At 46.0% G+C, this 27,869-nt stretch overlaps 1 protein-coding gene across 9 annotated transcripts in view; it reads left to right on the forward strand.

The window, feature by feature from the left end:
- Positions 1–27,869, forward strand: part of cfap54 (cilia and flagella associated protein 54) — a 724,932-nt gene that overhangs the window by 585,004 nt on the left and 112,059 nt on the right. For all 9 annotated transcript variants that reach the window (XM_070897703.1, XM_070897704.1, XM_070897705.1 and 6 more), the window contains 3 exons: positions 7,308–7,468; positions 20,063–20,245; positions 23,675–23,801. In XM_070897703.1, coding sequence (XP_070753804.1) covers positions 7,308–7,468; positions 20,063–20,245; positions 23,675–23,801 — 471 coding nt within the window. The remainder of the gene's footprint in view (positions 1–7,307; positions 7,469–20,062; positions 20,246–23,674; positions 23,802–27,869) is intronic.

Consider the following 27,869-nt stretch of genomic DNA (forward strand, 5'->3'; position numbering starts at 1 on the left):
TTTTCCTATTCTGTCATCATTCAGATAATACTCCACCTCACTGTATTTGCCACCAAAGTGGATAATCTCACATTTATCTACATTATACTGCATCTGCTATGCATTTGCCCACTCACCTAACCTGTGGAAGGCACCCTGCAGCCTCTTAGCATTTTCCTCACAGCTCACACTGCCACCCAGCTTAGTGTCATCTGCAAACTTGGAGATATTACATTCAATTCCTTCGTCCAAATCATTAATGTATATTGTAAATATCTGCTTTGTACTATCAACCTTGGTCAGGCAAGCCAGGCAAGCCTGGGCAATCGTGATGGCCCTGCTCAGATCCAGCGTCTCCGCAGCCAGCAGCTTCCGCAGGATCACCTTGTGATTTATGCCTGTTACAAAGACGTCACGCAGCATGTCTTCCAAGGCGGTTCCATACTTAAACGGCCCAGCGAGACGTCGCAGGTCGGCAACAAATACCGGCACGTCCTGGCCCTCAGAACGAATATGTTTTTAAAAGCGATATTGCAAGATCATGATGTCTTCTTTAGATTTGAGATGGTCCTGTCATGTATCCTACATGGCTACTGTTGGTACTATCACAAGGGGCACAGCAGTGGGAGACTTGTCGGTTACCTGTAAAGGTGTGCCTGGCCTAGTATAAAAGATAGATCATCAGGTATGATGCTCACTCTGGAGTTAACAAATAAAGGACTAAAGTCACTACAGTTTAAGTACCACACATTGCCTCGTGGAGTCATTACTAGAGCATCTAAGGACACAACTATTGGTGACGAGATTACGAACTTTCACTCGAAAATGGCTACCCTTGGTATGTTGCAGCAGTTCGCTGATGGTGATAATTGGGACGCCTTTGTGGAGAGGCTCGAACATTTCTTCACAGCAAACGACCTGGCAGGAGATGACCTGGCCACGCTGGCTGATAAGTGCCAATCTATCTTGCTAACCAGTTGTGGGCCCACTGTCTATGGCCTCGTCAGGGACTTGCTGGCACCAGCGACGACAACGACCAAGACGTGCAAGGAACTCATAACCCTGACCCATGAGCAACTCAAGCCCAAGGAGAGCATCCTCACAGCCGGACACCGGTTCTATACCCACCGATGGCCCGAAGGCCAGGAAATCGTGAAGTATGCCGCAGACCTCAGGAGGCTGACGGCACCGTGCGAGTTCAGCACCCACCTCAACGAAGTACTACAGGTCATTTTTGTCATTGGAATTGGCCATGAGGGCCTTCTTCATAAGCTACTGTCGGCGGTACCACAGTCACACTGCAGAAGGCCATCTCTGTGACCTCGACCTACGACTCGAGGCAGATGACTCACCCTCAGGACTCAAACCCGGCAGGTACTGTGCACAGAGTGGCGCCATTTAGAGGCTGGATTGTAGAGCGCGAACCCTCTCAGGGAAGAGACAACAGGCCTAAAAAGTCCCTTAACTCAGAGACCGCCGAGCGGGGCTAATCAAGTAGCACCATGCTGGCGTTGCAGTGGGAATCACAGGGCTCACCAGTGCCCCTTAAAGACTATGTATGCAAAGGCTGCAGCACAAAGGGCCACCTCCAGCAAATGTGTAAGAGAAATATGACTCACTGTGTCGATGAAGAGTCTGCAGATGGCCAGGAATCCAGTGCGGATTATGAATCGATAGGTAGAGAGACAGCCCAGTCCCACGGGGAGGTACATAGCATGTTTACCTGCACCACCAAGTGTTCCCCGCTGAAGATGGAAGTCGAGATAGATGGCATTCCAGTCTTCATGGAAGTGGACACGGGAGCGAGCCTTTGAGAGGCTATGAGACAATCAAGCTGAACAACCCAAGTTGGTCCCGGTTCAGGCAAAGCTGCGCACCTACAACGATGAAATCATCCCAGTCATCGGTAGTGTGGATGTAAAGGTACTTCATGATAGCGTGTACTTCATGATAGCGTGGTGCACAAGTTACCTCTGTGGATTGTTGCAGGTGATGGACTAATGCTGCTCGGCAGAAGGTGGATGGAGAAGATCCATTTGAAGTGGGAAGACTTCACCCCTCCAGCAATTGATGTTCTCTGCGCTCAGAGGCAAAGCAAGCCCTCACCTGAGGGTGGACCCAGCACCAGAGAGCAGACCAGCACAACACCCGAGGCACAGACCGCTCAGCACGGCTGCGTGGAGATGATCCAGCCGAGACGACCCAAACGCACCTTCCGGGCTCCAATGGCAGGATTCCGGAGGGAAAAAATCGGATCCAGAGGCGATTTCCTAGCTTCGGAGGCAGAACCCAGGGAGAAGAGGATCACCGCAGTCGACATCGTGGATGGAGGAAAGATGGTGCCCAAACCACGAGGTGAGGCGCTGAAGAAAAAGGTGGCCACAGGCCGACTACGAGATGCAGCGCTGATAGAGCAACACTTGGCACCAAACGGAGAAGAGGATTGGAGTAAAGCAAGCAAGGCTCTCTTAAAGGAGGCCTGCAACCCACCACAATTAAAGGGACAGTTCCATACACTTAAGCAATGTAATAGTAACTGTAAGTCAGAGACAAAATGTGTAATTAATCATGTAAAATGTGTAAGTGATGATCAGAGTTGTGTACATGCAAGGAGCAAGGAAAAGTTGCGCGATCATGTAAAATGTGTCATTGATAATCTGAATGGTGTACATGCAACCAGCGAGGAAAAGTCGTGTGATTATATAAAATGTGTGATTGATGATCTGAATTGTGCACATGCAACCAGCGAGGAAAAGTCGCGTGATCGCGATCGGACCCACAGAGTGTCCATCATAAGTAATGAAAGGTTGGGTGATGCAGGATTTCAACTGCATGCAGCCAATGCAGACATCCATCTGGAGCACACAGGTCCAGCGAGCTACCCAATGCTGTAGCCTGCATCCCAGAGTCATGCAACATGGAGTGTGGCCACAAGCAGCCAACGCACACGAGCTGCAGAGCAAGCGACCTCAACAGGGCAACGGCACCGGTATCGATACCCTGCCCCTGATCGGCTCTACCTCTCAGGCGCCCGATGGCACCAACTGCCACGAACCTGAAAGAGCAGACTGTGCTAAGGCACAGTCCCCAGACTCCATCGCCATCCAAGCCATACCCGTAAACGAAAGGTCACCCGCCACAGTTCCCCCAAAGGGGACCGGGACCAGCCAGAATCCCAAACCAAACAACGCCCAGGCCAGCAAGTCAGTAGTCCCCTGTGCACTCCTCAGGGAGCAGCAGCGACCCAGGGCACAAAGAAAGGACAGGGAGGTCACAGGCATCTGTGAACCGGCCCGACGCTAGGGACCACTGCAACAGCCCTAAGAGCAGGCAACTCGAGCCATCCGGGCTCCCACTACTAGCACCAGGCACTGAGCCACCACCAGACTGCAGGGACACAATCCAGCAGCTCTGGAACTAGCTTGTCCTCACGCACCGGTCACCACATCGATAGTGTATCTCACCAGTCTAACGTACTTGTCTCACAATGGAACCACAAATGTAATGCAAACTGTTTTCCTGATCTTGAATGTATATGAATGCTATCAGCCTCCGGCATAATCTATATGTGCGGGGGGGAGAATGGAGTGGTCAGGGACATACACAAACAGCAACCACCAGCACTCTACTGCACCAACCACTCACCCAAGATTGAAATGACCTGCCAAGGGTCAACCAGATAGAGCCCACATAGCGCTAAGCCCAGAGCACAGTCAATACAGAGGCGATTTGCACTAAAGGCTCAGGGGAAAGTGATGTCATGTATCCTACATGGCTACTGTTGGTACTATCAAAAGGGGTGCCGCCAGAGGGCACAGCAGTGGGAGACTTGTAGGTTACCTGTACAGGTGTGCCTGGCCTAGTATAAAAGGCAGGCCACCAGGTGTGATCCTGGAGTTAACAAATAATGGACCAAGGTTACTACAGATCAAGTACAACACATTGCCTCATGGAGTCATTACTAGAGCATCTAAGGACACAACAGTCCCGAATCACAGCACACAATTCCTCATAGGTCTTTTCCGTTGGATGTACAGGTGACAGCAGGTTCTTTATGAGGCCATAGATTTTTGGACCACAAACCGTGAGGAAAACTGCCCTGCGCCTAACTGCATCAGCGTCTTCATCCATCTTGTTGGCCACGAAGTACTGGTCGAGGCGATCTGTAAAATCCTCCCAGTCTTCTCCCTCCACGAATCGCTCCAGGATTCCAACGATGCTCATTTTTTTTTGTGTGTGTGTGTGAAAATTTGTATTGTGTCTCGTCGCCAAATGTTGCATATGCAATAACTCAATAGGCTTAGTACCGTGAACTCAATCTGGTGCGACCTGACTCTACTTTATTAGCTCTCAAAGTGAGGATTAAACATGGAGGCTTTTTTTATATACAAGGGCTGGACGTGTGTGTCTGTGGCCCAATGACCTCCGACGGTCGCTCCCCCTGGTGGCAGGTAAACCCAGGCATACATACATTACACATGACCACCAGACATTTCAAAGCGCTTTACAGAAAATGAAGTACTTTCTTTTTGAAGTGTAGCCGCTGTTGTAATGTGGGAAACGAGGAGAATAGGCTGCTCTCTAGTATCGGTGGCCCTTAATTGAGAAAAGAATGGAGAAACCTGGGAGTTTCTCCTTTGAGGTGATAACCAAAAGGTGACAATATAAAAGTATGTAAGATAGTCAATGATATCGAAGAGGTAAATTGTGACATCAGGACAAGAGGATCAGACTCGTGTAGGGCCAATTTTGGACTGATGAAAGGAGGTTTTTCTGCAGAGGGATCAATAGATTTCTGGGTAGGATAGCAAGAGCAAAAATCTAGTCATTTAAGAGTCAGCTGGATGGTTTGATTTTTCGATCTGGATTGATGACCAAAGATGGCTGAAATGCTTTCCTCAACGACATTTATCTTGTTCCTGATCTCATTCATGCCACCTGTAAGGAAGTGTCAAACGAGGGACAGGTACTTCCCCACAGGAAAGCAGGGGGAATTAAAGGACCTTTCCCCTCCCTCCCAGAACCATGAGACGGTTCTCCTTATCCTCACCTTCCATCGCACCAGCCTCCACATTCGACAGATCATCTTCCACCATTTCCGCCATCTCCAGCGTGATGCCACCACCGAACACATCTTCCCGTCCCCTTTCATCATTCCAAAGGGACCGTTCCCTCCGTGACACCCTGGTCCACTCTTAAATCACCCTCAACACCTCCTGCCCTTCCCACGGCACCTTCCCGTGCAAGCGCAGGAAATGCAACACCTGCCCTTTTACCTCCTCCTTTCTCACCGTCCACGGCCACAAACATTCCTTTCAGGTGAAGCAGTTATTTACGTACTTCTTACACTTTAATATATTGAACTCACTGCTCACGATGGAATCTCCTCTACATTGGGGAGACTAAATGCATACTGGGTAATCAATTTGTGGAACACCTTTGTTCAGTCCATAAGCGTGACCACGAGCTTCCGGTCGCCTGTAATTTTAATTCTCCGGCCCACTCCCACTCTGACCTCTCTGTCCTCAGCCACATATACTGTTTCAATGAAACATAGAAACATAGAAAACAGGAGCAGTAGTAGGCCATTCGGCCCTTCGAGCCTGTACCGCCATTCAATATGATCATGGCTGATCCTCTATCTCAACACCATATTCCCATGTTTTCCCCATACTCCTTGATGCCTTTTGTTTCGAGAAATCTATCTATCCCCCTCTTAAATATATTCAGTGACTTGGCCTCCAACGTAAGCTCAGGAACAGCATATTACAGCCTTCTGGACTCAACATTGAGTTCAACAATTTCAGATCATAATCATTGCCCCCATTTTTTCCAGACATCAGCTGATGGTAATGATTTTGCTATTCTCATTTACACCTCCTCGAGACCTATCTTTTGTTTCTTTACTTGCCACATTACCATCTCCTTTTGCCTTGCACCATCAATCGTTTTGGCATTTAATCTCTCCTGTCTTCCACCCTATCTCAGACCTTCCCTTTTGTTCTTTCCCTCCCCCCCTCCCACTTTCCCTGCCCTTATATTTGCTTAAAACCTGTCATATCTCTAACCTTTTCTAATTCTGATAAAAGATCATCGACTTGAAACGTTAACTCTTTCTCACTCCACAGATGCTGCCTGACCTGCTGAGTATTTCTAGCATTTTCTGTTTTTATTTCAGATATCCAGCATCTGTAGTATTTTGCATTTGTATTCATTTTTCAAATGATTACCACCACTTCTTGCAGCCACAGTGCACCTCCCCTTTAAGAGCTGCTGGCTGCCTTAAAGTAGCGCTAGCCACTCGCAATATCCTGATGTGTGCAGCCAATGCAAAGTGCGGATAGTGCTGCCCGAATGCAGTAATCATGTAAAGCAACAGGCTTATCACAATCCCCTTGTACGTTTTCAGAGGTTAGCCAGTAAATTCAGCTTCGGGACACTCACAACAACTTTTACTATGCTACAGTAGGATCCAGACCTACCGAGGCATGAAACTCCAAATTTACAGAAGGCCTTTGATATCTCCAATGGCTGCATCCCAAGCTGCTGCTGCCAAAGGATTCCGTTATCAGATTTCCACTCACTGGTGCTTCAATTTTAATCCAGAGTGTGCGTAAAGTGGCACTATTGTGCCTGCCTGAATGGACTTTAAAAGGTTTAACTTGGAAAGGTTTAAAAATCAAGTCAGTGAGTAGAGTGGACTGGAGCACCCGGTACTCTCTGCTTCCTACAATTGGCCTCAGTACCCTTAGGCTTGGTAAGAGGGAAGGCCACCAGCGATTCTTCACCTGATCATGATCAAGTAATTCTTGCCTGAAAGGCCACCTATGTGGATATCAGGAGAGGGCAGAATCAGCTCAGCTGTGATGCTCCCCACAGTTGAGCAGGCTAGTTTATCTAGGTTGAAGGAGATGTATTGCTATATGATTTTGGCACCAAAAGGCAACTTCTTTCATGGAACAGGACTACACCTCCATCAGTTCTTTGAAGAATGAAGGGGAGATAATTGTAAGAGAGAAGAATGTTCTAAAAATCTGACAAAGTTTATACTATACCAACAAGTCAGTTATCAGTAGCAAGAGATTGTTGTGATTTTTTTTCTACTTTCCTCACATTTCATGTTATTAATGATTATGCGTAGTTTTTGAAAATCTTTCAAACCTGTTAGCGTCGCACAGCAATAACCTTTAACCTGGTGAGTTGTCGGTTAAGTTATCAGTTCTGGCTGTTGAAAGCTTTAAGATGGAAGTTTGGAAAAAAAGTGGAAATAGGAAATAGAAAAACAAGTTTTTTGCCTTGTAAAAACATGACTTTTTTGTAAAAATTAGAGGAAGAAGATTTTCTGGAAACCTCTCGGCTCTGTGAAGAAGGGATAGAAGAAGCAAAGGCCTATCGTGATGTCGAGTCACAAACTGAGTTTATGCTGCAGGCTGTTCTGCTCGATTTACGACTGGGACGTATTAAGAATCGCATCACAACATTTTTGCAGGTAAGGATCTCACCTAGAATTTAGATAAGGAATTTTGTGATTTTTATTCCCTGCTTGCTTGAGATCATAAAGTTGACAATAGCAAACACATACCCATTTGGGATGAAGGTAGTTAACTCAGTCGGAGGACCATAATATATTCATTCCTTGTTTTCTAAGGAAAGGAAAAGGAATTGCACCTTTCATGACTTCAGGATGTTCCAAAACTTTTCCCAGCCAATATGTAGGGATCTGAGGAAACACGGCAGCAAATGTGCACACAGCAAGGTCCCACAAACAGCAATGAGATAATGACCAGATAATGTGTTTTAGTGATGTTGGTTAAGGGTTGGATATTGGCCAGGACATTGGGGAGAACTCCCCTAATCTTTTTTGAATAGTGTTATGGGATATTTTACTTTCATGTTTTATGGGCGGACTCAGTTGAACGTCTCATCGAAGACAGCACCTTTGACAGTACAGGGCTCCCTCTACTGCACTGAAGTGTCAGCCTGGATTATGTGCTCAATCTCTGGAATGGGGCTTGAACCCATGACCTTCTGACTCAGAGGCAAAGTGCTGCCACTGAGCCATGGCTGACACTTTTCAAAGCACATATGTGTTAGAATCAGAAGTAACAAGAGTACCAAACAAATCCCTCAATTTCCCTTTCAAGTGTACCATTAATGGATAGCGATTACTGCAAAATTAAAAATACAATTTCTTATTTTTTGGCTGTCATTTTCCTCCTTTAATTAGGTGAGTGTATAGAGAAAAAGTAATGGCCTGGAAATTCCAGGGGCCCTGCTCCATCGGCACAAGTGCACCAGCCCATGATTTCTGCCCATCTTTGCCTGGGAGCAAGGTTATTTGCATATCCCTGGTGGGCACCATAATCATCAATGGCGCCTGTCCTGGCCCAACATGAAATGGTCCTCTAAGGTGGGGCAGCATTTGCCATTCTGCCTGAATCTCTTCCAAGGCATAAATAGGCTGAAGAAAAGATTTTTAACAATTTTTTTGGCTTCCATTGGAGCCTCTCTGACTAGAGAAAGCAAGGGATCCCTTTTGGGAGCTATTTCTGAAGATAAAGTTTCTGGCAATGCTTTTTGTGTCTTATGGTCCCTGCTCCAAAGTCTGTTTGATATTCCTTGTTGCACCTTAATCATCCCAGTTCTTTTAGGCCTGTGAATGTGCCTGGCTCCGCTCCAGTTCTTAGCCTTGATAATGTCAATTCAGCATTGGATGAGTCTCAGCTCATCCCTGTGCTATATGATACAACAAATGATAAGATTGCGAATGGTCTGGCTCAACCTCAAACAGTTGCCAGGGAGAGGGATGGAGTTGATGGCTAGGGAACGGAGTTTGTAGCAGGGACCGAAGACATGTGGCTTTGGTCTTCCCAATATTTAGTTGGAGGAAATTTCTGCTCATCCAATACTGGATATCAGACAAGCAGCGTGAAAATTTAGAGACTGGAGCAGACAAGATAGGTGGTGGTGAGATAGAGCTGGGTGTCGTCAGTGTACATATGGAAACTGACGCAGTGTTTTTGGATGATATCGGCGAGGGGCAGCATGTAGATGAGAAATAGGAGAGGGCCAATGATAGATTCTTGGGGGCACCAGAGATAATGGAGCGGGAGCAGGAAGAGAAGCCATTGCAGGTGATTTTCTGACTATGACTGGATAGATAAGAATGGAACCAGGCGAGTGCAGTCCCAACTAGCTGTACGATCTTGGAGAGGCGTTGGAGGAGGATGCTGTGTTAACCGTGTCAAAGGCTGCAGACAGGTCGAGAAGGATGACGAAGGAAGTTTACCTGTGTTAGTCACTTAGGATGTGATTTGTGACTTTGATAAGAGCCGTTTCGGTATGTGACGAGGCAGAATCCTGATTGGAGGGATTCAAACATGGAGTTCCAGGAAAAATGGACATGTACTTGGGAGGCAAAGACTTTTGAGAGGAAAGGGAGGTTAGAGATGGGGTGGTAGTTTGCAAGGATGGATGGGGTCAGGGTTGTTTTTTTAGAGGAAGTGATGTTGGAAGATTTGAAGGAGAGAGGATCAGTACCTGAGAAGAGAGACCTCTTAACAATGTCAGCTAACATGGGAGCCACGAAGGGAAGTTGGGTGGTCAGTAGTTTAGTGGGAATAGGGTAGAGGGAGCAGGAGGCGGGTCTCAAGGGCATGACGAGATCAGAGAAGGCCTGAGGGGAGATAGAAGAGAAGAGAATATGTGAATTCAGGGCTAGAGCAGGGTGGAACCTTAGAGGAAGTTTGGCCCGGTGGGCTAAGGGAAGGGAGAGAAGTGGCAGAGGCAGCTGATCAGATGGTCTCAATCTTAGTGACAAAGGAGTCCATGCACTTGTTGTTGGAGGTAAGGTTGGAGTAAACGGGGGAGAGGGGTTTAAGAAGACGGCTTGCAGTAGAGAAAAGAAGATTGCATTCCAGGATGATTTTGGAATAGTAAGCAGTTTTGGCAGATGAGAGCAGGATCCGATAGTACTTTACCAGTTGTCCACCATAGTCTGTGTCCCTTGGACTAAAGGGAGCGGAGATGAGGGCATTGCCAGGGTGAGTAAGAGTAATGATTTTAATGGGGACTAGGGCCTGAAAGGTGGAGGTGAGGGTGTGGTTGAGCAGATTGGTAGCTGCAGAAATGTCATGGTGAAGGTGGGAAAAAGGCTAAACAGTTGGGATTTTGAAAATGTAATTGTAAGTAAATTGGGAGAGAGTTTTTTCCAGGGTGGGAGTGGGAAGGGAGATGGGGATGGAGAATGATACGAAGAAGTGATCAGAGATGACCTTATCTGTGATTGACACGATGGGATTAACAAGGCCACGTGAGTTGGCAAGGTCAAGGGGGCGAACATGGTTTGGGAAGTTTATATGAAGGGAGAGATTAAGGGAGGATAGGAGGGCAGTAACTCAAAGGGGAGAGAGCATGATGAATTGAGATAGAAGTTGAAATCACCAAGGATGAGAATTTGCTTGGTCGAGAGGCTGAGGGAGGAAAGCAGTGAAGATATCTCAGTGAGAAAATGTTTATGGTACTCGGGTGGGCGATAGAGAAGAAGGATTTAAATGAGAGGTGAGGGGATGGAACAAGGTGAGATGCTCAAAGGAGGAGAAAGTGCCAGAGGAGTATGACAACAGACCAAGGTGTAATTTGGTGATAAGAGTCACACTGCCACCACTGCAGTCTGGGCAGGGCAAGATATAACCAGGCAGTGAGGCTTCATTTAGGGGGAAGGTGTCATCATCCCTCAGCCAGGTTTCTGCCAAGGCCGTGACGTTGATGCACGGTAAGCTCATGGATGTCAAAGGCCTTGTTCGCAAGTGAACGGCCATTCTGCAGGGAGCATTGGGCCGAATGGTCTGTTTCTGTGCTGTAAATTCTATGTACACTATCACACAAAATCAAAATCTACCCCAGAGTGTCGTCGACCATAGCATCTGTATCCATTCTGGGAGTGTTCCCTGATTTTTTTCATCTGTTCCAGTGGGAAACTACCTTGAAAAATCATTAATGTCATAGTGGGAGTTGTATTGAAAAAGCTGTTTAAAAAAAACATATTGGATTCTTGGCTTTATAAATAGAGGCATGGGCCATGTAATTCAGTACTTTAGCGCCAGCTGTTAAGGCCTGTTTCAGCATAAAAAAGGCGTCCGCCTCGCTTCTGCCCACTTCTGGCATGGCCCGAGACGGCCGTCATTTTGGGCTAGTCAGCAGCGCGGCCATTGTCTGCGTTCGCCACAAAAATGTTAATGAGACAGATTTTGATGTCAGTCGATGTGCAACGCTGATTGGACGCACGACCTGCTATTTTGGATGTTGCTGCTCGACTGTACGTCCTCTCCAAAACACGCATTCAGCTACATGAGGGATCCCCCCCCAAACCAGAAGTATTTAAAGGGATCATCAGCAACTTGCAGGTGACTCTTTTTTTGATTTCTACTGGCTCTGTAAGTTTGTGCAACTATTTGGAGCTTTCCACAGTTATTTAAAGTGGGTGAGGTGACAGTGTATGATGCTACAAGTGAAGAAGGCCTTGCTTCTGATTTCAAGGATTCTGCCCAGACCACTTGCTCCCAGTCATGGGAGCTCTACTTGCGATCCCCTTCTCGCTGGAGCATGACAGGGATATGGAGCAAAGAAGAGGACATGCTGCTCGCAGAGGGAGGCAGAGGAGGGGCAGGGAGGCTCTCGGCAGGAGGCCTTATGCAGTCCCTCGAAATGAGGATGACTTTCTTCTATGCCAAAAAAGGATGAGTTCACAGGTGTTTCAATGAAGGACCTAATATTCCAGATCCTGAACTACATCATGAAGGGTGGAAGATACCTGTGCTTGGATTTTTTTAACATGTGGTGGCCTGACAGAGCTAGGTCTTGGGCCAGTGGCAAGGATTACCCAAGACTAACTGGAGACCAGCTCTGCTGCACAGCCCGAGCACGTACACGTATCGCAGTGTGGGCTGCCCGGGCCCTCATCTCTTCTGGGCCCCAGATTCACGCCTCTCCTGGGCCCCGGTCACTTTTCTCTATGGACTCTTGCCACTCCTTCACCCCTCCTGCTGTGTCTGCCCACACTGCAATCAGCGACCTGGCTTCGTAGCCGTTGTCCTGCAGTGGTATGCCGCCGCATGCTGCTCCCTCCAATGGCCCCGGCCTGCTGAAGGTCTTACATGCTGGGACCGCGCCGATTTCCGGGCCGGGCCGCCGCACGCTGCTCTTAGGCCAGGAGCAGTGTATTTGGAGTCTCCACTTCACCAAGGAGTGGTCACAGAACTCTGCCCCCTCCTGGTACCAGACTTGCAGCCTCAGAGCAGGGCGATGACGGCATTGCCAAGTGCCCTCAAGGTCACCGTGGCCCTCAGTTGTTTCACCACCAGATCCTTCCATTCTGGAGCAGGAGACATAGCTAACATCTCCCAATTCGTCGCCCATCACTGGCTGAAAGATTGCTGGTACACCGGACTGGTGCAGGATAAAGGCATCATGACTGCTGCCAGGATACCGGACATTCACCATCATTATGTGCTGGGCGTAGTCACACACCAACTGCACATTAAATGAGAGGTAACCTTTACAGTTGTGGTACGCAAAACCATGTGTGTGCAGTCGATGGCGCCTGCACCACAGATGTTCTGTACTACAAAGAGAAGCAGGTGGAGTGTGTATGTGGCTTTGCCAGGATATTGGGCTTCGCCATGGCCTGATCGAGGATGCTAACGTTGGTGCGTCTGTCCTCCTCGGGGATTTGCAGGATCTTGCAGAGACAGTTATGCTGCTTTCATGGTGGTCTGCTGCGTCTTCCACAATTTGAGGGCGCAGCCCTTGCCACCACGGGTTCCACGACCATCTCGGCGGAGGAAGAGGAGCATGGAAGAGGAAGGGAAGAGGCAGACAGCAGAATCCCATTCCAGATGGACTGTCTGTGAGCGCCTCATCAGAATCTGGTTCCCCTGAATGAAACCCCAGATCCCCATTGCTCACCACTACCTCACCTTAGCATTCCTCTGTCAATTAATCACCCTTGTACATTCCCTTAGGGCAAGAAATTCAGTAGCGCCCAATTTGGGGCACTAACTTTTTAAATTTTGAAAATTTAGCGCCAGGCACAAGCGAATCTTCTAAATTGGGCATTAGCACCCCAGGAAGGAAGAGGGCAGTAAATCAAGCACTAATGACCTCTGGGGCACTGCAGGGGCACTAACACCAGAGCGCTACCCAATTTCAGGTGACTTGCATTCAGCAATTATCTTTCAATCCTTCACACTGGTTCATTCCAGCTCTTAAAGGGGAGGATATATCAAGCTGCAGCTGCTCATTTTCACAGTGCTGCATTTGATGGAGACCTGAGAGAAACTGGAAGAACTGGCTGCTGCTAATCCAGCTGGAAGGGAGCGAGCTCATCGTTTTAATGACGTGTCATTGGAATCATTGGTGGGGGCAGTTGAACAAAGGAGGAAAACGCTCTTCCCGGCAACTGGAAGGAGGCCATTGCCCCAGCTCTTGAGGGCCATGTAGAGGGAAATGGCAGAGGAGGTGTCGGCCAGCACTCTAGTTCAACGAACTGTCACACATTGCCAGAAGAAATTCAACAACCTCAGTTGGGTGAGTACATGCTTCCATACCTCCTACATACCAGCCTCTGAACCTCTGTCTGTGCACACTGAGCAAACCACCACTCCCCCACCACTCAACCAACAAACATGTGCAACTACTCATATCCTCATCTCACACCTTGCTTATATTCACAGTTATTCAACGACGGCAGGCATATCTCCCACACACATAGCTGGACTCTTACTTACACAAGTTCCTTTCTTTTGTAGGCCAAGATGGCACACAATCGGAGGGAGCAGCAGAGGACTGGTGGGGTGAACCTCAGTTCCAGCAGCTATCCAACCTGGAGGAGCGAGTGATGCGGCTCATTGGCCCGCAGGTGATGGGTGCCATGGTTGGCAGCGATGTTGATCCTGCAGGGGGCAACAACGATATCTTTATCCCCTCTCCTTTTCTCATCCCTCTTCCCCCTCACACCAGAAGGCTTTATCACTTTCCAGCTCCAGATACTGTCTGCCTTCCTTGCTCCATTTGTCCCCCTGCCCTCATGTTAATGCTAGTCTTGTCCCATTTATGCATTCAGATAATCAGCCTACAGATGTCCAGCCTGTAACCGAGCCCCCGCTGCCCGCCCCCCCCCCCCCGCCATGATAGTGACGATGGAGAAGAGGAGGACACAAGCACTGCGTCATTGCATCTCTCACCTGCAGGCCCCACCATGAGACTGGCACTACGTGGTTGTTAGAGGTTAGCTTAGCAGAGGGGTCTGCACTGGGTGATACACCAGGGCCTAGCAGGCTGCAGCAAGGCCAGGGGGAAAGGGTACCTCGGGAGCCAGCTCCCCGGAGGGAGAGTTAGCACACGAGTTCTGCTGCACAGATACTCAGCTGAGGTCCTCGATGGGGAGGCGTTCACAAGAAGGGCGATGGCCATGCACTCCGACATGATAGCTGCAATGGCAAGGGTGCCCGAGAGCCTGTCGCAAGTATTAAGGAGCGTGGAAGAGTCCACCTCCAGCATTGCAGAGAGCTCTGCGCACACCATGGAACTCATCATTTCCAGTCTGCAGACGATGGTCGACTCCCAGAGAGACCGTGTGGATCCAGACCTCATGACACGTGTCGAGGGCGACGTGGCAGCTTCCATTGCAGCACAGGCGGAAGCAATGCAACATCTTAGTCCTGTAATGCAGACAATGGTTTCTGGCATGGAAGCTCAGACTGCTCTCATGCAGTCTCAGTTGGATGCCACGTAAGCCCTGACTGCTGCCATCGTTGCTGGGTCCACCACTGTCGATCGGTGATCTTGCGGTGTCGCAGCAGGCCGCAATCCGTGCTCCAGCAAATTTGGAGGGATGCTGAGGTGCTGCCCCGGGGGAGTGGTAGTGGGTCAGCGGAGCAGAAACCTGCTGACCTTTCTCAAGATGACAACATTCCTGAACCCACCACTGCCACTCCGCCATTGCACTTGTCGCTGCCCGTCATCCAGCCAGCCCAGACTGCTGCCGCCCAGCCTGAGGTGGTGCAGTCTACTGCCGGGCCTTCCAGGCCAAGAGCTGGTTGAAGGCGTCCTGCAAAGCTTTCTGTAGTTTCTAGCCCATGCACTCAGCGGCCTTCCACCAACCGTGCTGCAGCCACAGGGGACACACTAAGAAGGAACTCTAGAATAGCTAAAGCAAGAGAGCATATCAGGTACAGATTGAACCTTCCTTATCCAGAACTACCCCTCGTCCAGAACCATTCCCAGCCACCGGGTGGCGTATGCTCAGAACTCCGACATGAACAAATTGAAGACCTTCCTCGCTGCCGACTCCCGCAATTGCTGGCCTGACCCCGCGATCCACTGCCCCTCCCCTCCCCCCCCACCCCCATGATCTCTCTGCCGCACTCCCAGTACCAAGCCAACCAGCCCCGATATCCCCTTGCTCAGTACCTGTACCATCCAATTTAACGTGACCACCCCTCGTCCAGAAAAATCCCTTATCCAGAACAGGCCAGGTCCCGAGGGTTCCGGATAAGGGAGGTTCAATCTGTATTGCACAAGGATGATTCTTAAATTTCATTTTTGTTTATAATTGTGGTGAATGGTATGAGATAAATTTTAAGTGGAATGTTGCATATTTGGTGCTGTCTCTCATTTCAGATTTGGGGATGTGGTATGAAAAGGGAAATTGATGTGTTAACGGGGATGTGCAGAGCAACGGGGAAGTGGGCTGGAATTCATTGGAACCAAAGTTTGATGAGCCGATTGAATGCCTGCCTCCTAATTCGCTGTTGTTGTTGCTTCTGCTGTCCCTTGTCCTTCTCCTCATTCTTGTCCTCCTCCTCTTCCTCCTGAGGTGATGGAGCTATGCCTGGTGCTAATGGCTGCGCCCTCATAATGGCCAAGTTATGCAGCATGCAGCAAATGATGACGAAAAGGGACTCCTGCTCAGGCAAGTACTGAAGGACTCCTCCAGAGTGGTCAAGGCAGCGGAACGTTGCTTGAGCACGCTGATGGTCTGCTCAATGATGTTCCTGGTGGCAGCATGCCTCTCATTATATGAGTGCTGGGCAGGAGTATTGGGGTTGCGGAGGGAAGTCATGAACCAGGTGGAGAGCAGATAGGCCTTGTCTCCGAGCAGCCAGCCACAAGGTTCATGTGGTGGCTGGAAGAGAGCTGGCACACTGGTCCGGCGAAAGGTGAATGCATCGTCACCGCTGACAGGATACCGGACATTGACGGTGCGGATTCAACGTGTGTGGACCCACAACAACTGCGCAGTGAGTGGGAGCCTTTGCGGTTACGGAATACCTCAGGATTGTTATGTGGCACCTGCAAAATGACATGGGTACAATCAATGGCGCCTTGCACCATGGGGAAGCCCGCTATCCTAGCAAAGCCTTATGCACGCTCCAGCTGCTTCTCTCTGATCATGAGGCAGGAAATGTATTCCCTTCTCCTTTAGTACAGAACATCTGTGACCTCTCGGATGGAGCAATGGCGGCGAACTGGGAGATGTTGGAGATGTCTCCTGTTGCACACTGGAACGATCCACTGGTGTAGAAATTGAGCTCGATGATGACCTTGACTGCCACTGAGACAGCCGTTCTCACCCTGGTTTAAGGCTTGAGGTCTGGTTGCAGGAGGTGGCAGAGCTCAGTGACGATGCCCTTGTGAATGAAGTGCAACCATCGAACACATTGTTTCTCAGTGAAATTGATGTGGGGGAACTGGTGCCGGAATACCCTGAGTGGATAAGGTCTCCTGTTGAAAGCCCTGTTGGCCTTCCTCCCTCAGGCCACATTTTGCTGTTTTTCTCTCTGCCGAAGTTACCTCTGACAGTGACGTCGGAGCGCGAGGTCCAGTGCCAACACATGAAACTACATAAATTTTGGATGAAAGTCAAGAATCTTTAACAGGCAGAATATTCCTTCAATTGGAAATCGGTGAAATCAGTCCAAAAGCCTGTCTGCTTATGTTGCTATGGGAACCAGCATGGGTCCTAGCTATGCCTGCCTTTTCGTGGGTTATGTGGAACATTCTTTATAAGAAATAGGAAATGGGAGCAGGAGTAGGCCATATGGTCCCTTGAGCCTGCTCCGCCATTTAATACGATCATGGCTGATCCGATCATGGACTCAGGTCCACTTCCCTGCCCGCTCTCCATAACCCATTATTCCCTTATCGTTTAAGAAACTGTCTATTTCTGTCTTAAATTTATTCAATGTCCCAGCTTCCACAGCTCTCTGAGGCAGCGAATTCCACAGATCCACAACCCTCAGAGAAGAAATTTTTCCTCATCTCAGTTTTAAATGGGGGCCCTTTATTCTAAGATGATGTCCTTTAGTTCTAGTCTCCGCTATCAGTGGAAACATCCTCTCTGCATCCACCTTGTCAAACTCCCTCATAATCTTATACGTTTCGATAAGATCACCTCTCATTCTTCTGAATTCCAATGAGTAGAGGCCCAACCTACTCAACCTTTCCTCATAAGTCAACCCTCTCATCTCCGGAATCAACCTTGTAAACCTTCTCTGAACTAGCTCCAAAGCAAGTATATCCTTTCGTAAATATGGAAACCAAAACTGCACGCAGTATTCCAGGTGTGGCCTCACCAATACCCTGTATAACTGTAGCAAGACTTCCGTGTTTTTATACTCCATCCCCTTTGCAATAAAGGCCAAGATTCCATTGGTCTTCCTGATCACTTGCTGTACCTGCACAAGAACCTTTTGTGTTTCATGCACAAGTACCCCCCAGGTCCTGCTGTACTGCAGCACTTTGCAAACGTTCTCCATTTAAATAATAACTTGCTCTTTGATTTTTTTCTGCCAAAGTGCATGACCTCACACTTTCCAACATTAAACTCCATCTGCCAAATTTTTGCCCACTCACTTACTTTGTTCCAGTCCTACTCAAGTCCCTTCCCTCACCTCTTTTTCTGGTACATTGATGACTGTATCGGTGCCATTCCTGCTCTCGCTCTGAACTAGAAAATGTCATTCACTTTGCTTCCAATTTCCACCCTTCCTTCACCTTCACATGGCCCATCTTCGACTCTTCCCTTCCTCGACTTCTCTGTCTCCATTTCTGGGGATAGGCTATTGAAAACATTCACTGTAAGCACACTGACTCCCACAGCTACCCGAACAACACTTCCTCCCACCCCGCTTCCTGTAAGGGCTTCATTCCATTCTCCCAGATTCTCCATCTCCGTCACATCTGTTCTAATGATGCCACCTTCCATACTAGTGCTTCTGATAGGTCTTCCTTTTTCCACAACCGAGGATTCCCCTCTGCCGTGGTTGGCACTTCTGCTCTCATCCCTTTCCCATCCTCCTAGAACCACTATAAGGTTCCCCTTGTCCTCACCTTTCACCCCACCAGCCTCCATGATCAACGGATCATCCTCCGCCATTTCACTTTAATTCTCCGCTCCATTCCCATTCTGCCACCTCCCGCATGATCCCACCACCAAACACATCTTCCCCTCCCCTCCCCTTTCAGCATTCCGAAGGGACCACTCCCTTCGTCATACCCTGGTCCACTCCACAATCACCCACAGCACCCTTCCCCTTCCCACGGCATCTTTCCGTGCAAGCGTAGGCGATGCAACACCCGCCCTTTTACATCCCCCCCTTCCCACTGTCCAGAGTCAATGCTGTAACTGATGGGATAATTTTAGTTGAAGCAGCTAACCTAACTAGCCGCATGTTTGGCGCTGGGATCAATGCTCAAATCATTATAATGATCAGGCAACATGCATTTTGCATGCTGCCTGCACCACTTTGAACGGGGACAGGCAGATCGTGCTTTGTGCTCCCCGTGCCCGTTTTAGGGCCCAATCCAATTTCACCCCCATAGAGTGCAAAAGCAAGGAAGTTATGCTAAACCTTTATAAATCACTAGTTAGGCCTGAGCTGGAGTATTGTGTCCAATTTTTTGTGAGCACCACTCTTTAGGAAGGATTTCAAGCCCTTGGAGAGGGTGCATAGGAGATTCACTAGAATGTTGCAAGGATGAGGGACTTCAATTATCTGGAGAGACTAGAGAAACTGGGATTGTTTACCTTAGGGCAAAGAAAGTTAGGCGAGATTTAATATACATGTTCAAAATTGTGAAGGGTTTTGATATAGATGGGGGAAGAAGCTGGTTCCTCTGGCAGGTGGGTCAGTAATCAGAGGACACAGATTTGAGCTCATTGGCAATACAACCAGAAGAGAAATGAGGTGAATTTATGTTATGCAAAGAGTTGTTTAATCTTGAATGCATTGCCTGAAAGGATGGTGGAAGCAGATTAAGTAGTAACTTTCAAAAGGGAATTAGATTTATATTGAAAAGGAAAAAATTGCAGGGCTGTTGGGCAAGAGCTGGGATGTGGGACCAATTGGATTGCTCTTCAAAGAGTCGGCATAGGCACAATGGGCCGAATGGCCACTCTGTGCTGTATGTTTCTATGATTAACAAGCAATTGTTCGCTCTTTTAAAATCTAATAGATGCCGGCCACAATATGGGATCCTGCATCTTAATCCATTCACCCTTCACCTTACCTCAGGCCTCATGGTTTGTCTGGCATTCTTAAATAGTGGCTGGAGTAATTAAACATCTAATTCTAGAGATTAATGTGCTTCCAGAGGTCAATTTCAAAATGCTTCTCTGCCATCTTGAACATTTCTGACAAACACCATCTACTTCAGATAATATTGTGTGTAGGCGTCAGATGTCAGGAAATCACCCTTCAGAATACACCATATTGTTATTGGGGTACATTTTACAAGTTCACGATTTTACATCCATTCATTTCAATTGATAGAAAGTTGTGTGGATTGCAAATTAGACACACTGATCTTTGCGTCGGTATTTCCAGTATGTGTCCAGTCCCCCATGCTCTGCTCCAGGAGTGCTAACTGGTGAAATATAGAGCAATGGGGAAAGTGCGTTCACTTATTTCCCAGGGGAAACTGAGATTTCCCAATTTTTGTTCTGGCCAGTTTTACATTTTAGTATCGTTTTGTACTTTTTAAAATTAATTATGTTTTCTATGCTTTACTCCATAAACAGAATATAGTAGACCTACTGAATGCAAGACAGTTTATTTCACCCACTTCCCATCTGCTGCTTGCCAAAGCTATGCTTCAGTTGTCCGATTTAAGACCGTCAGAAGTGGTGTGCATCTCAAAAAGTGCTGTCATGCAGGAGAAGATAGATATGTATCTTTCAGCCCAGAAATTGATTCTTGACCAGGTACTTATTTTAAAATGTTTCTTTGTCCTTGTTATTTATTGTGCAGAACTGACCTATGGCAGGTGTAACCTGATGCGCATCAAATCACATTGTTGTGGTGCAGTTGCACATTGCTTCTGCCCTTAGACCCTGCACTGTTAAGTTCAAACCTCAGCAATGTCGCTGTAGAAGGTGCTAAGTAGGGAGGGAGGCCAAACCAGCGGAAGAGTCATCCTTTACTGAGTGTTGTAGCAGCAGGTTCCAGAGCAGAATTAGCAGGGATCTGTGCCTCATATATGGAATTTAAAACATAGGCAGTGTTCTTGCATCTATAAATATACAGATAGTGATTCTCCAGAGCAGATATGTTCCATGAACTATATATAGGAACATAGAACTTTGCAGCACAGAAGGAGGCCATTCTGGCCCATCGTGTCTCCGGCCGACAAAGAGCCGCACGGCCCTTCGTCAGCAGCCCTAAAGATTACATACAAACCCAGGAACAATGACGGAAAGGCAAAGAGCACCCAGCCCAACCAGTCCGCCCCACACCACTGCACCACCCCTTATACTAAAAACATCTACACTCCACCTCAACTGGAGCCATATCTCCAGTGTAAGGATTATGCTGGCTGCGATCAGTTCTGTGATATCTAATTCCCCTAATGATGAATCCAACTAAAATACTTTGGTACTTCACTGGTGTATATGGGGCTGCCACTCTACAGGGGTTCCACAAGAGTTACGGTGAGACCCTTGTTGAACCCCTGTAGAATTTCAGCTTGTAACTCCTGTGAGGATTCTCCCAGTCTCCAGTTGTAAATCCAATGGGAGAAATAGGACCCCTAAGAGAAAGGGCTATACTTTCCCTAGAGCCCCTCAACGCCCAATTGCCCGCCCAGAAAAAACACTAATGTTTGGTAAGTAACGCTGGCAAAAATGTCCACTTTTAAGTTAAAATTAATCGCCCAGCGAGAAAATGGATCTTGCACCATTATTCTCAGCGGTTTTCTCAGCGGTTAAGGGGAAACTAAGTAAAATGGGTGATTTTAAAAAATTTAGTCCGAGGTTGCGGTTGGGCCTAGAGATGGGGGATAACTTAAAAAAAAAAGGTCACTTAAAAAAAAGTTAAAAAACATTCCCAAGACACTTTTACCTTTGCGCCATTTTACAATTTAAAATAAATAAATAAAGGACCTTTAACTTACCTTTCTTTGCAGGGTACTCACTTTCTGCCTTATTTAAGCGGCTTTTACAGGGTGGTTCCCTCGGCGATCTGGACGGGCTTCCATTGAGGCCAAATTTACGCTTCGGCGATTTTCTTAGCGGTGTACGTCAGCCATTTGGTCCCGGCAGGCATTTTGAGATTTGGGCAATACCATTGAAAAACTAAGGGGGAAATTTTCACCGGGCGTAAACACAACTGTACCACTGAGAAAATTGCTGAAAACCTGCCGAAAATGAAAGGAAAGTTTAGCCCAAAGGGCTGATTTCAGCAATTTAGCTTGTTTCCCTGGCGATCCCGTTGCAGTTACAGCAGAGGACTGGGAGAAGCTGACCTCCCACGCTCCCACGCTCCCCCGCCTGCTCCCGGAAATGTTAAGGCCTATAGGTGTAACTTATTTAAAGGCTGATGGGGTGCAAATCCCCTCCCCCTGCTGCACCCCATATCAAGGGTCACTGGGCTGTTAACCATGACTCGAGTGCCTTCGGCACTTCTTTCATTAAAGCTCTGATTCTCTTTCAGTTGAGGGATGGGGTGGGGGGGTTCCTCAAAAATTGAGTGAAGCACCTGAACAGCACTCAATGGGCCAAGTGCCATAAAGGCCACTGCAAGGAAAGCCTTTACCTTTTCAGTTGGATCCTTACTCTTAAAGGTACATTGCTATTTTTGGTGTATATGTTTGCAAGTCACAGTTCTCTGCCAAATTGCAGTTGTTCAATAAGGGAAATGGCGGGACATTTCCTGGAACCTGTCTGACAGCTTCTTAAAACTGTACCACAGATCTCTAATCTGTGCTCGTTTGTTCGGGGAACAGTGCCAGTGTGCTGATTTGCAAGGAGTATGGGTACCCCTATGTGCATGTCTCTGTATTTTCAGTCTCTTAGGGGAAAATCAGGGAAGGCAAACTGGAATGGTGCTGTTTGCTTTGTTTTTTGTTCCCAAGCTGTTACCAATGCAGGTATGAGTCACCTGTTTGGAATTGCATGAGAGTGATGCAGGTAGACTTGCACTCTGATTTTCCCTCCTCCCTTCAGAGTAAATACCTCCCACATGACCACATGTGATCAACAGCATGTTGCAGAACATAAACAGCATTTCAGCACTGAATGGATAAACATGTTAATGCTCTAATAAATGGACTGTTACTGCTATGGAGCAGCTTTAAGATCAGATCCATTTGTCTCTGAAAAGTAAGACTTGATCTTAGCAGATAAAGCAAATATTTGGGCAGCGTTTTCTAAGTAAATTATACCCTAATTTATATAATTTCTTAAATTGATGTATTCTCTTTTAAGAGATCTGAACTTCTAAACAAAGTTAAAACACTGATACAACTGGGTTGGATCTCACTCTGAACTTCTCTATGGAATTATAATAATGTTCTGTTTTATTCTGATTTATGTTAATTAAGAATGATTTATAAATATTACTCAAAGTAATTCCTTCCTAGAAGAATATTTATCCAAAACATTTAAAAATGTTGCTAGATGAAGAAAACTTTGAAATATAGCAAAGTTTAACTTAGAAGTGCATTGATAAAAATATGCAGAAAAAAATATAAGCATATTCATTAATATTTTAATCTGTGCACAATTTTGGTCTCCATATTACAAAAAAGACATAGAAGCACTAGAGAAGGTACAACAAATATTTACCAGGATGATACAGAACTGATGGAACCACAACTATTAGGAAAGATTAAACAGGCTGTGACTTTTTTCTCTAGAAAAGGGAAGGCTGAGGGGCGATCTAATAGAGGTCTTTAAAATTATGAAGGGATTTGATAGGGTAGTCGTAGAGAAGATGTTTCCACTTGCGAGGAATCCAAAACTAGGGGTCATAAATATAAGATAGACATTAATAAATCCAATAAGGAATTCAGAAGAAACTTCTTTATTCAGAGAATAGTTAGAATGTAAAACTCACTACCACATTGAGTGGTCGGGGTGAATAGGCACAGATGCATAAGGGAAAACTAGATAAGTACATGAGAGAGAAAAGAACAGAAAGATATTTTAATGGGGTTAGATGAAGAAGGGTGGGAAGAGGCTCATGTGGAACATAGCCTGTTTTTGTGCTGTAAATTCTATGTGATTTATTTTAATTTATCCATACACATTATGTAAATATTTAATTTGATTACTTTTCCTTTCTAGAAAATAAGTAAACTGAAGAGCTGTTATTGAAAAATGAACTAAGGTATTTTGTTTGTGTTTTGCGTGTAGCTTGTTTTACTGGGGGAAAGTACACAGCATCAAGCTGATGGGCCTATTTACTCCTGTCCGGCATTACCGTTGAAAAATATCTATCTTTCACACATTATCGTGATGGCGAAAATTAAAATAAGACTAGGTAAGAGAATGCATTGCAAATTTTATCTTGACACTCTAAATCCTTTCTGGAAGTGAAATTAGTATGTGATTAATTTCTGATATCACTAAGAATGAACAGAATTTCAACAACAAAAGCAGCATTTATATAGCATCCCTCATATAGAAGAACATCTCCAGTTCCTTTACAAGGGGGATCTGAGGGCTTTGACAGGAGACAGGAAAGATTAGGTGTTGGAGAGCTAGGAGCATGGTCAAAGAGATTTCTAAGAGGCGTTTGAAGGAAGGGGGAGAGTATCAATGCAAACTAGTTTGGGATGAAAGTTCCAATGATCAGGAATAGTGTCTGAAAGATCTACCTTTAGTGATGGAACAGAGGGAATGAGCAGTAATCCAGTGTTGGAAGAGTGTTTAACATGGTCCAGAGAACAACAAGGACCCTAAAACTGTACACAGTGATTCAGTTGTGGTTTCACCAAGGCTCTATATAATTGTAGTAAGATGTCTTTATTCTTATATGTAATAAAGGCGAATATATCATTTAATTTCCCAATTGCTTGCTGTACCTGCAATTTAACTTTCTGTGATTCCTGTACAAGGGCACCAACATTTCCCAGTCTCACACCATTTAAAAAATATTCTGCTTTTCTATTTTTCAGCTTTTCTATTTTTCCTACCAAAGTGGATAACTTCACGCTTCTTCACATTGGGCAATAATGTGGTAGATGGAATACGATCACATAGCCTGTCTAAATCCCTTTGCAGCCTCCTTGCAACCTCCTCACAGCTTACTCTCCCACAGCTAACTTTGTATCGTCAGCAAACTCGGATACATTACATTCGTTCTCCTCATCAAATCATTGATATAGATTGTAAATAGCTGAGGCCCAAGCACTGATCCTTGCGGAACCCAATTAGTTGCAGTCTGCCAACCTGAAAATGACCCGGTTATTGCTATTCGCTGTTTTCTGTCCGTTAACCAATCCTCAATTCATGCTAATATAGAACCATCAATTACATGAGCCCTAATTTTGTTTAATAACCTCTTATGTGGCACCTTATTGAATGCTTTTTGAAAATTCTAATGCACTACATCCACTGGTTCCCCCTTACCTACCCTGCTAGTTACAACCTCAAAAAACTCTTAACAGATTTGTCACACATGATTTCCCTTTCATAAATCTATGTTAACTCTGCCCAATCATATTATGATTTTCTAAGTGCCCTGTTATCATGTTCCTAATAATAGATTCTAGCATTTGATTTCAGGCTGACTTGCCTGTAGTTCCCTGTTTTCTCTCTCCCTCTTTTCTTGAATAGTGGGGTTATGTTTGCTACCTTCCAATCCATGAGGACCATTCTAGAATCTAAGGAATACGGGAAGATGAAAACCAATGCATCCACTGTTTTTGTAGCCACATCTTTTAAAACTCTAGGATGAAGGCCATCAGCTCCAGAGGATTTGTCGGCTTTTAGTCTCATTAATTCCTCAAGTACTGTTTCTTTACTAATACTCATTTCTTTAAGTTCCTTATTCTCACTAGACCCTTGGTTTGCTACTATTTCCATTTTTTGTGTCTTCTACCGTGAAGACCCATTGTATTTTTTTAATGTCTCTGCCATTTCCTTATTCTCCATTATCACTTTTCCTGTATCTGCCTGTATGGGACCCATGTTTACTTTGGCTAATCTCTTCCTTTTTACATACCCACTAAAGCTTTTGCAATATTTTTTATGTCTTTTGCTAGTTTACTCTCATAATCTATTTTCTTTTTCTTTATCAATTTCTTGGCCCTCCTTTGCTGAATTCTAAAATCCTCCAATCCTCAAGCTTACTATTTTTGGCAACATTATAAGCCTCTTCCTTTGATCTAATACTATCTTTAACTTCTCTTGTTAGCCACAGTTGGACTGCATTATAAGCCTGGTAGATTTACTTGTTTGGCATTAAGTCAAGTATGAGCCAAAATTTCTTACAACTTAACGTCAGCAAAACTTAAGCTATCATTATCGTTTCCTGCAGCATAATTCTTGCTTCAGCTCCATCAACCTCCCTGGCTGACTTTTCAAGATGAGCCACATAACGCATAACCTCAGCATTCTACTCAACCCTGATCTGACTTTCTTATCTCATATTCAGTAGGGTGCCAAGATTACATTTTTCCAATTCCAGATTGATCCTAGGACTGTACAGGACTAGAAATAAGCATTCTGGTCCATCTGGCACTCCCCAGAGTTTAAAAGTGAATGTAGTTCATCGCCTATATTTCTCAATTAATTTTCTCACTAAATGCCTGCCTGACTCCCACTTTGTACTTCCCTCAAAAGAACAATTTCAAAATCTGCGGTTGACACCAAATTGGGGTCGTAGTTAATACTGAGGTGGTTAAGACTAAATATAAGAAGATGTAATAAACTTGCAGAATGGACATGTAATTGGCAAATAGATTTCAAGAGATAATTGTGAAGTGGTGCATTTTGGTAGGAAGAATAAAGAGACCACATACTCCTTGGATAATAAGGGCTAGAAATTGCATAGTGTCCTGTTTAGGGTGATACATAAAGGTATCGCCGGGTGCTACCCAATTTCAGCGGACGCAAACGTCCAGTTTAGTGCTCCAGGAGGTAACTGAAGCGCTAAATCAAGCGCTACCACTTCCCTTGGAGTGCTAAATGCGGCAAAAGGGGCAGCAGCGGCAGAACGCTGTACAATGTCCCGTGCAGCGCTATTGGACTCGGGCTCTATCCCTCCCTTAAAGGGAAGGGCCATTGCTGAGGGCGACGGCATCGGCGACGGCCTCTGTAGTCCGCGATGATCAGCCTCAAGCACTCTGAGTAAAATGGCTTCTTAAAGTCTACCGCCTCAAATCCTTTACAAAGAATCTCTTTATAAATTATCTTCCAAAAAGTGCTGGTCCCCTTTATGGCATGCTGGGAGCCCGATCTGCCTCATGTAAATGGTAGCAAGAAGTGTGGCTAATCCTTTTGACCCATTTTCTCCAACTTCTGCCCCAAACCTTACCCAAATAATTACCCAACTATATAAGTTATGGTAGGAGCTACAGAAGGGTATCACTGAGACAGATATTGCATTGAGGAGATCATTGATTAGGCTGAGTTATTCTTCATGTTTCTGAGTGTCATTGCAATGGTGTGAAACATGAATTTCCTTTTATTTACATACCTATCTGATTGGTCTATGGATGTGGTGATAATTGTAGTTAAGGCAGATGCCACATTTCTGTTCTAAATAAAGAATCAAATGTGATTATGGATTTCTCCAGGAATGAACAAAAAGTGAAACTTAAAAAGTTTATAGTTAACTTCATAACATTCAGCAATCACAATGGGCCGTGATTTGCATACGAGATGTGTATGTGCCCATAGGGGCCGAACTTTAGGCATGCACTGCACATGCGCTAAAGCCCGAACTTGCGATCTGTCAAGAATCTTCTTGACAGATTGCACGCATCCCTGGCAAAAGGACCTCCATGGATGGAGAATTGGACCATTTACCTAACTTCTGCCCAGCGAATGCCCGCCAAATTGTTAAGGCCTGCTTTTACCAGCATAAGAATTTTAAAAAACAGAAAATATATTTTTTAAATATGTATTTTTTTATTTTTATTTAATGTGTTCTCGATTCATACTTATGGGAGTTTCATACACATGGAATCCCTGTAAGCATGAATGGGGATTCCCTTCTTTGATTGGTTGGGCAAGCCCACGTAATCCCAGGAGCGCTTGCGAACCACCTGCGCCCCTGGGATATGTGAGCCTCTACGCAGGCTTACGCATAGAGGCCCAGGAGCACAAGTGTCCGAACCTCTGGGACCATCAAGTAAGTTCGTAGATTTATTGCAGGTCGAAGGCATCCGCTCGTAGGAAGCCTCCATTATGTTGCCTTGATAACTATATAATAACAAAGAACCATAAACCTGAAAATATAATTTGCCATTTCATATTTTCAGAAGTGAAAAATAGGGGAGGGAAATTGGGGATCACAAGATAATTATGGCTGAAGATGGACATTTAGGAATAGCTACAAATTAAATTAATAGTCGTCTCTGTGGACCTTTGTCAAAAGCCT

Source organism: Pristiophorus japonicus, chromosome 13, assembly GCF_044704955.1.
Source record: "Pristiophorus japonicus isolate sPriJap1 chromosome 13, sPriJap1.hap1, whole genome shotgun sequence".
NCBI lineage: Eukaryota > Metazoa > Chordata > Chondrichthyes > Pristiophoridae > Pristiophorus > Pristiophorus japonicus.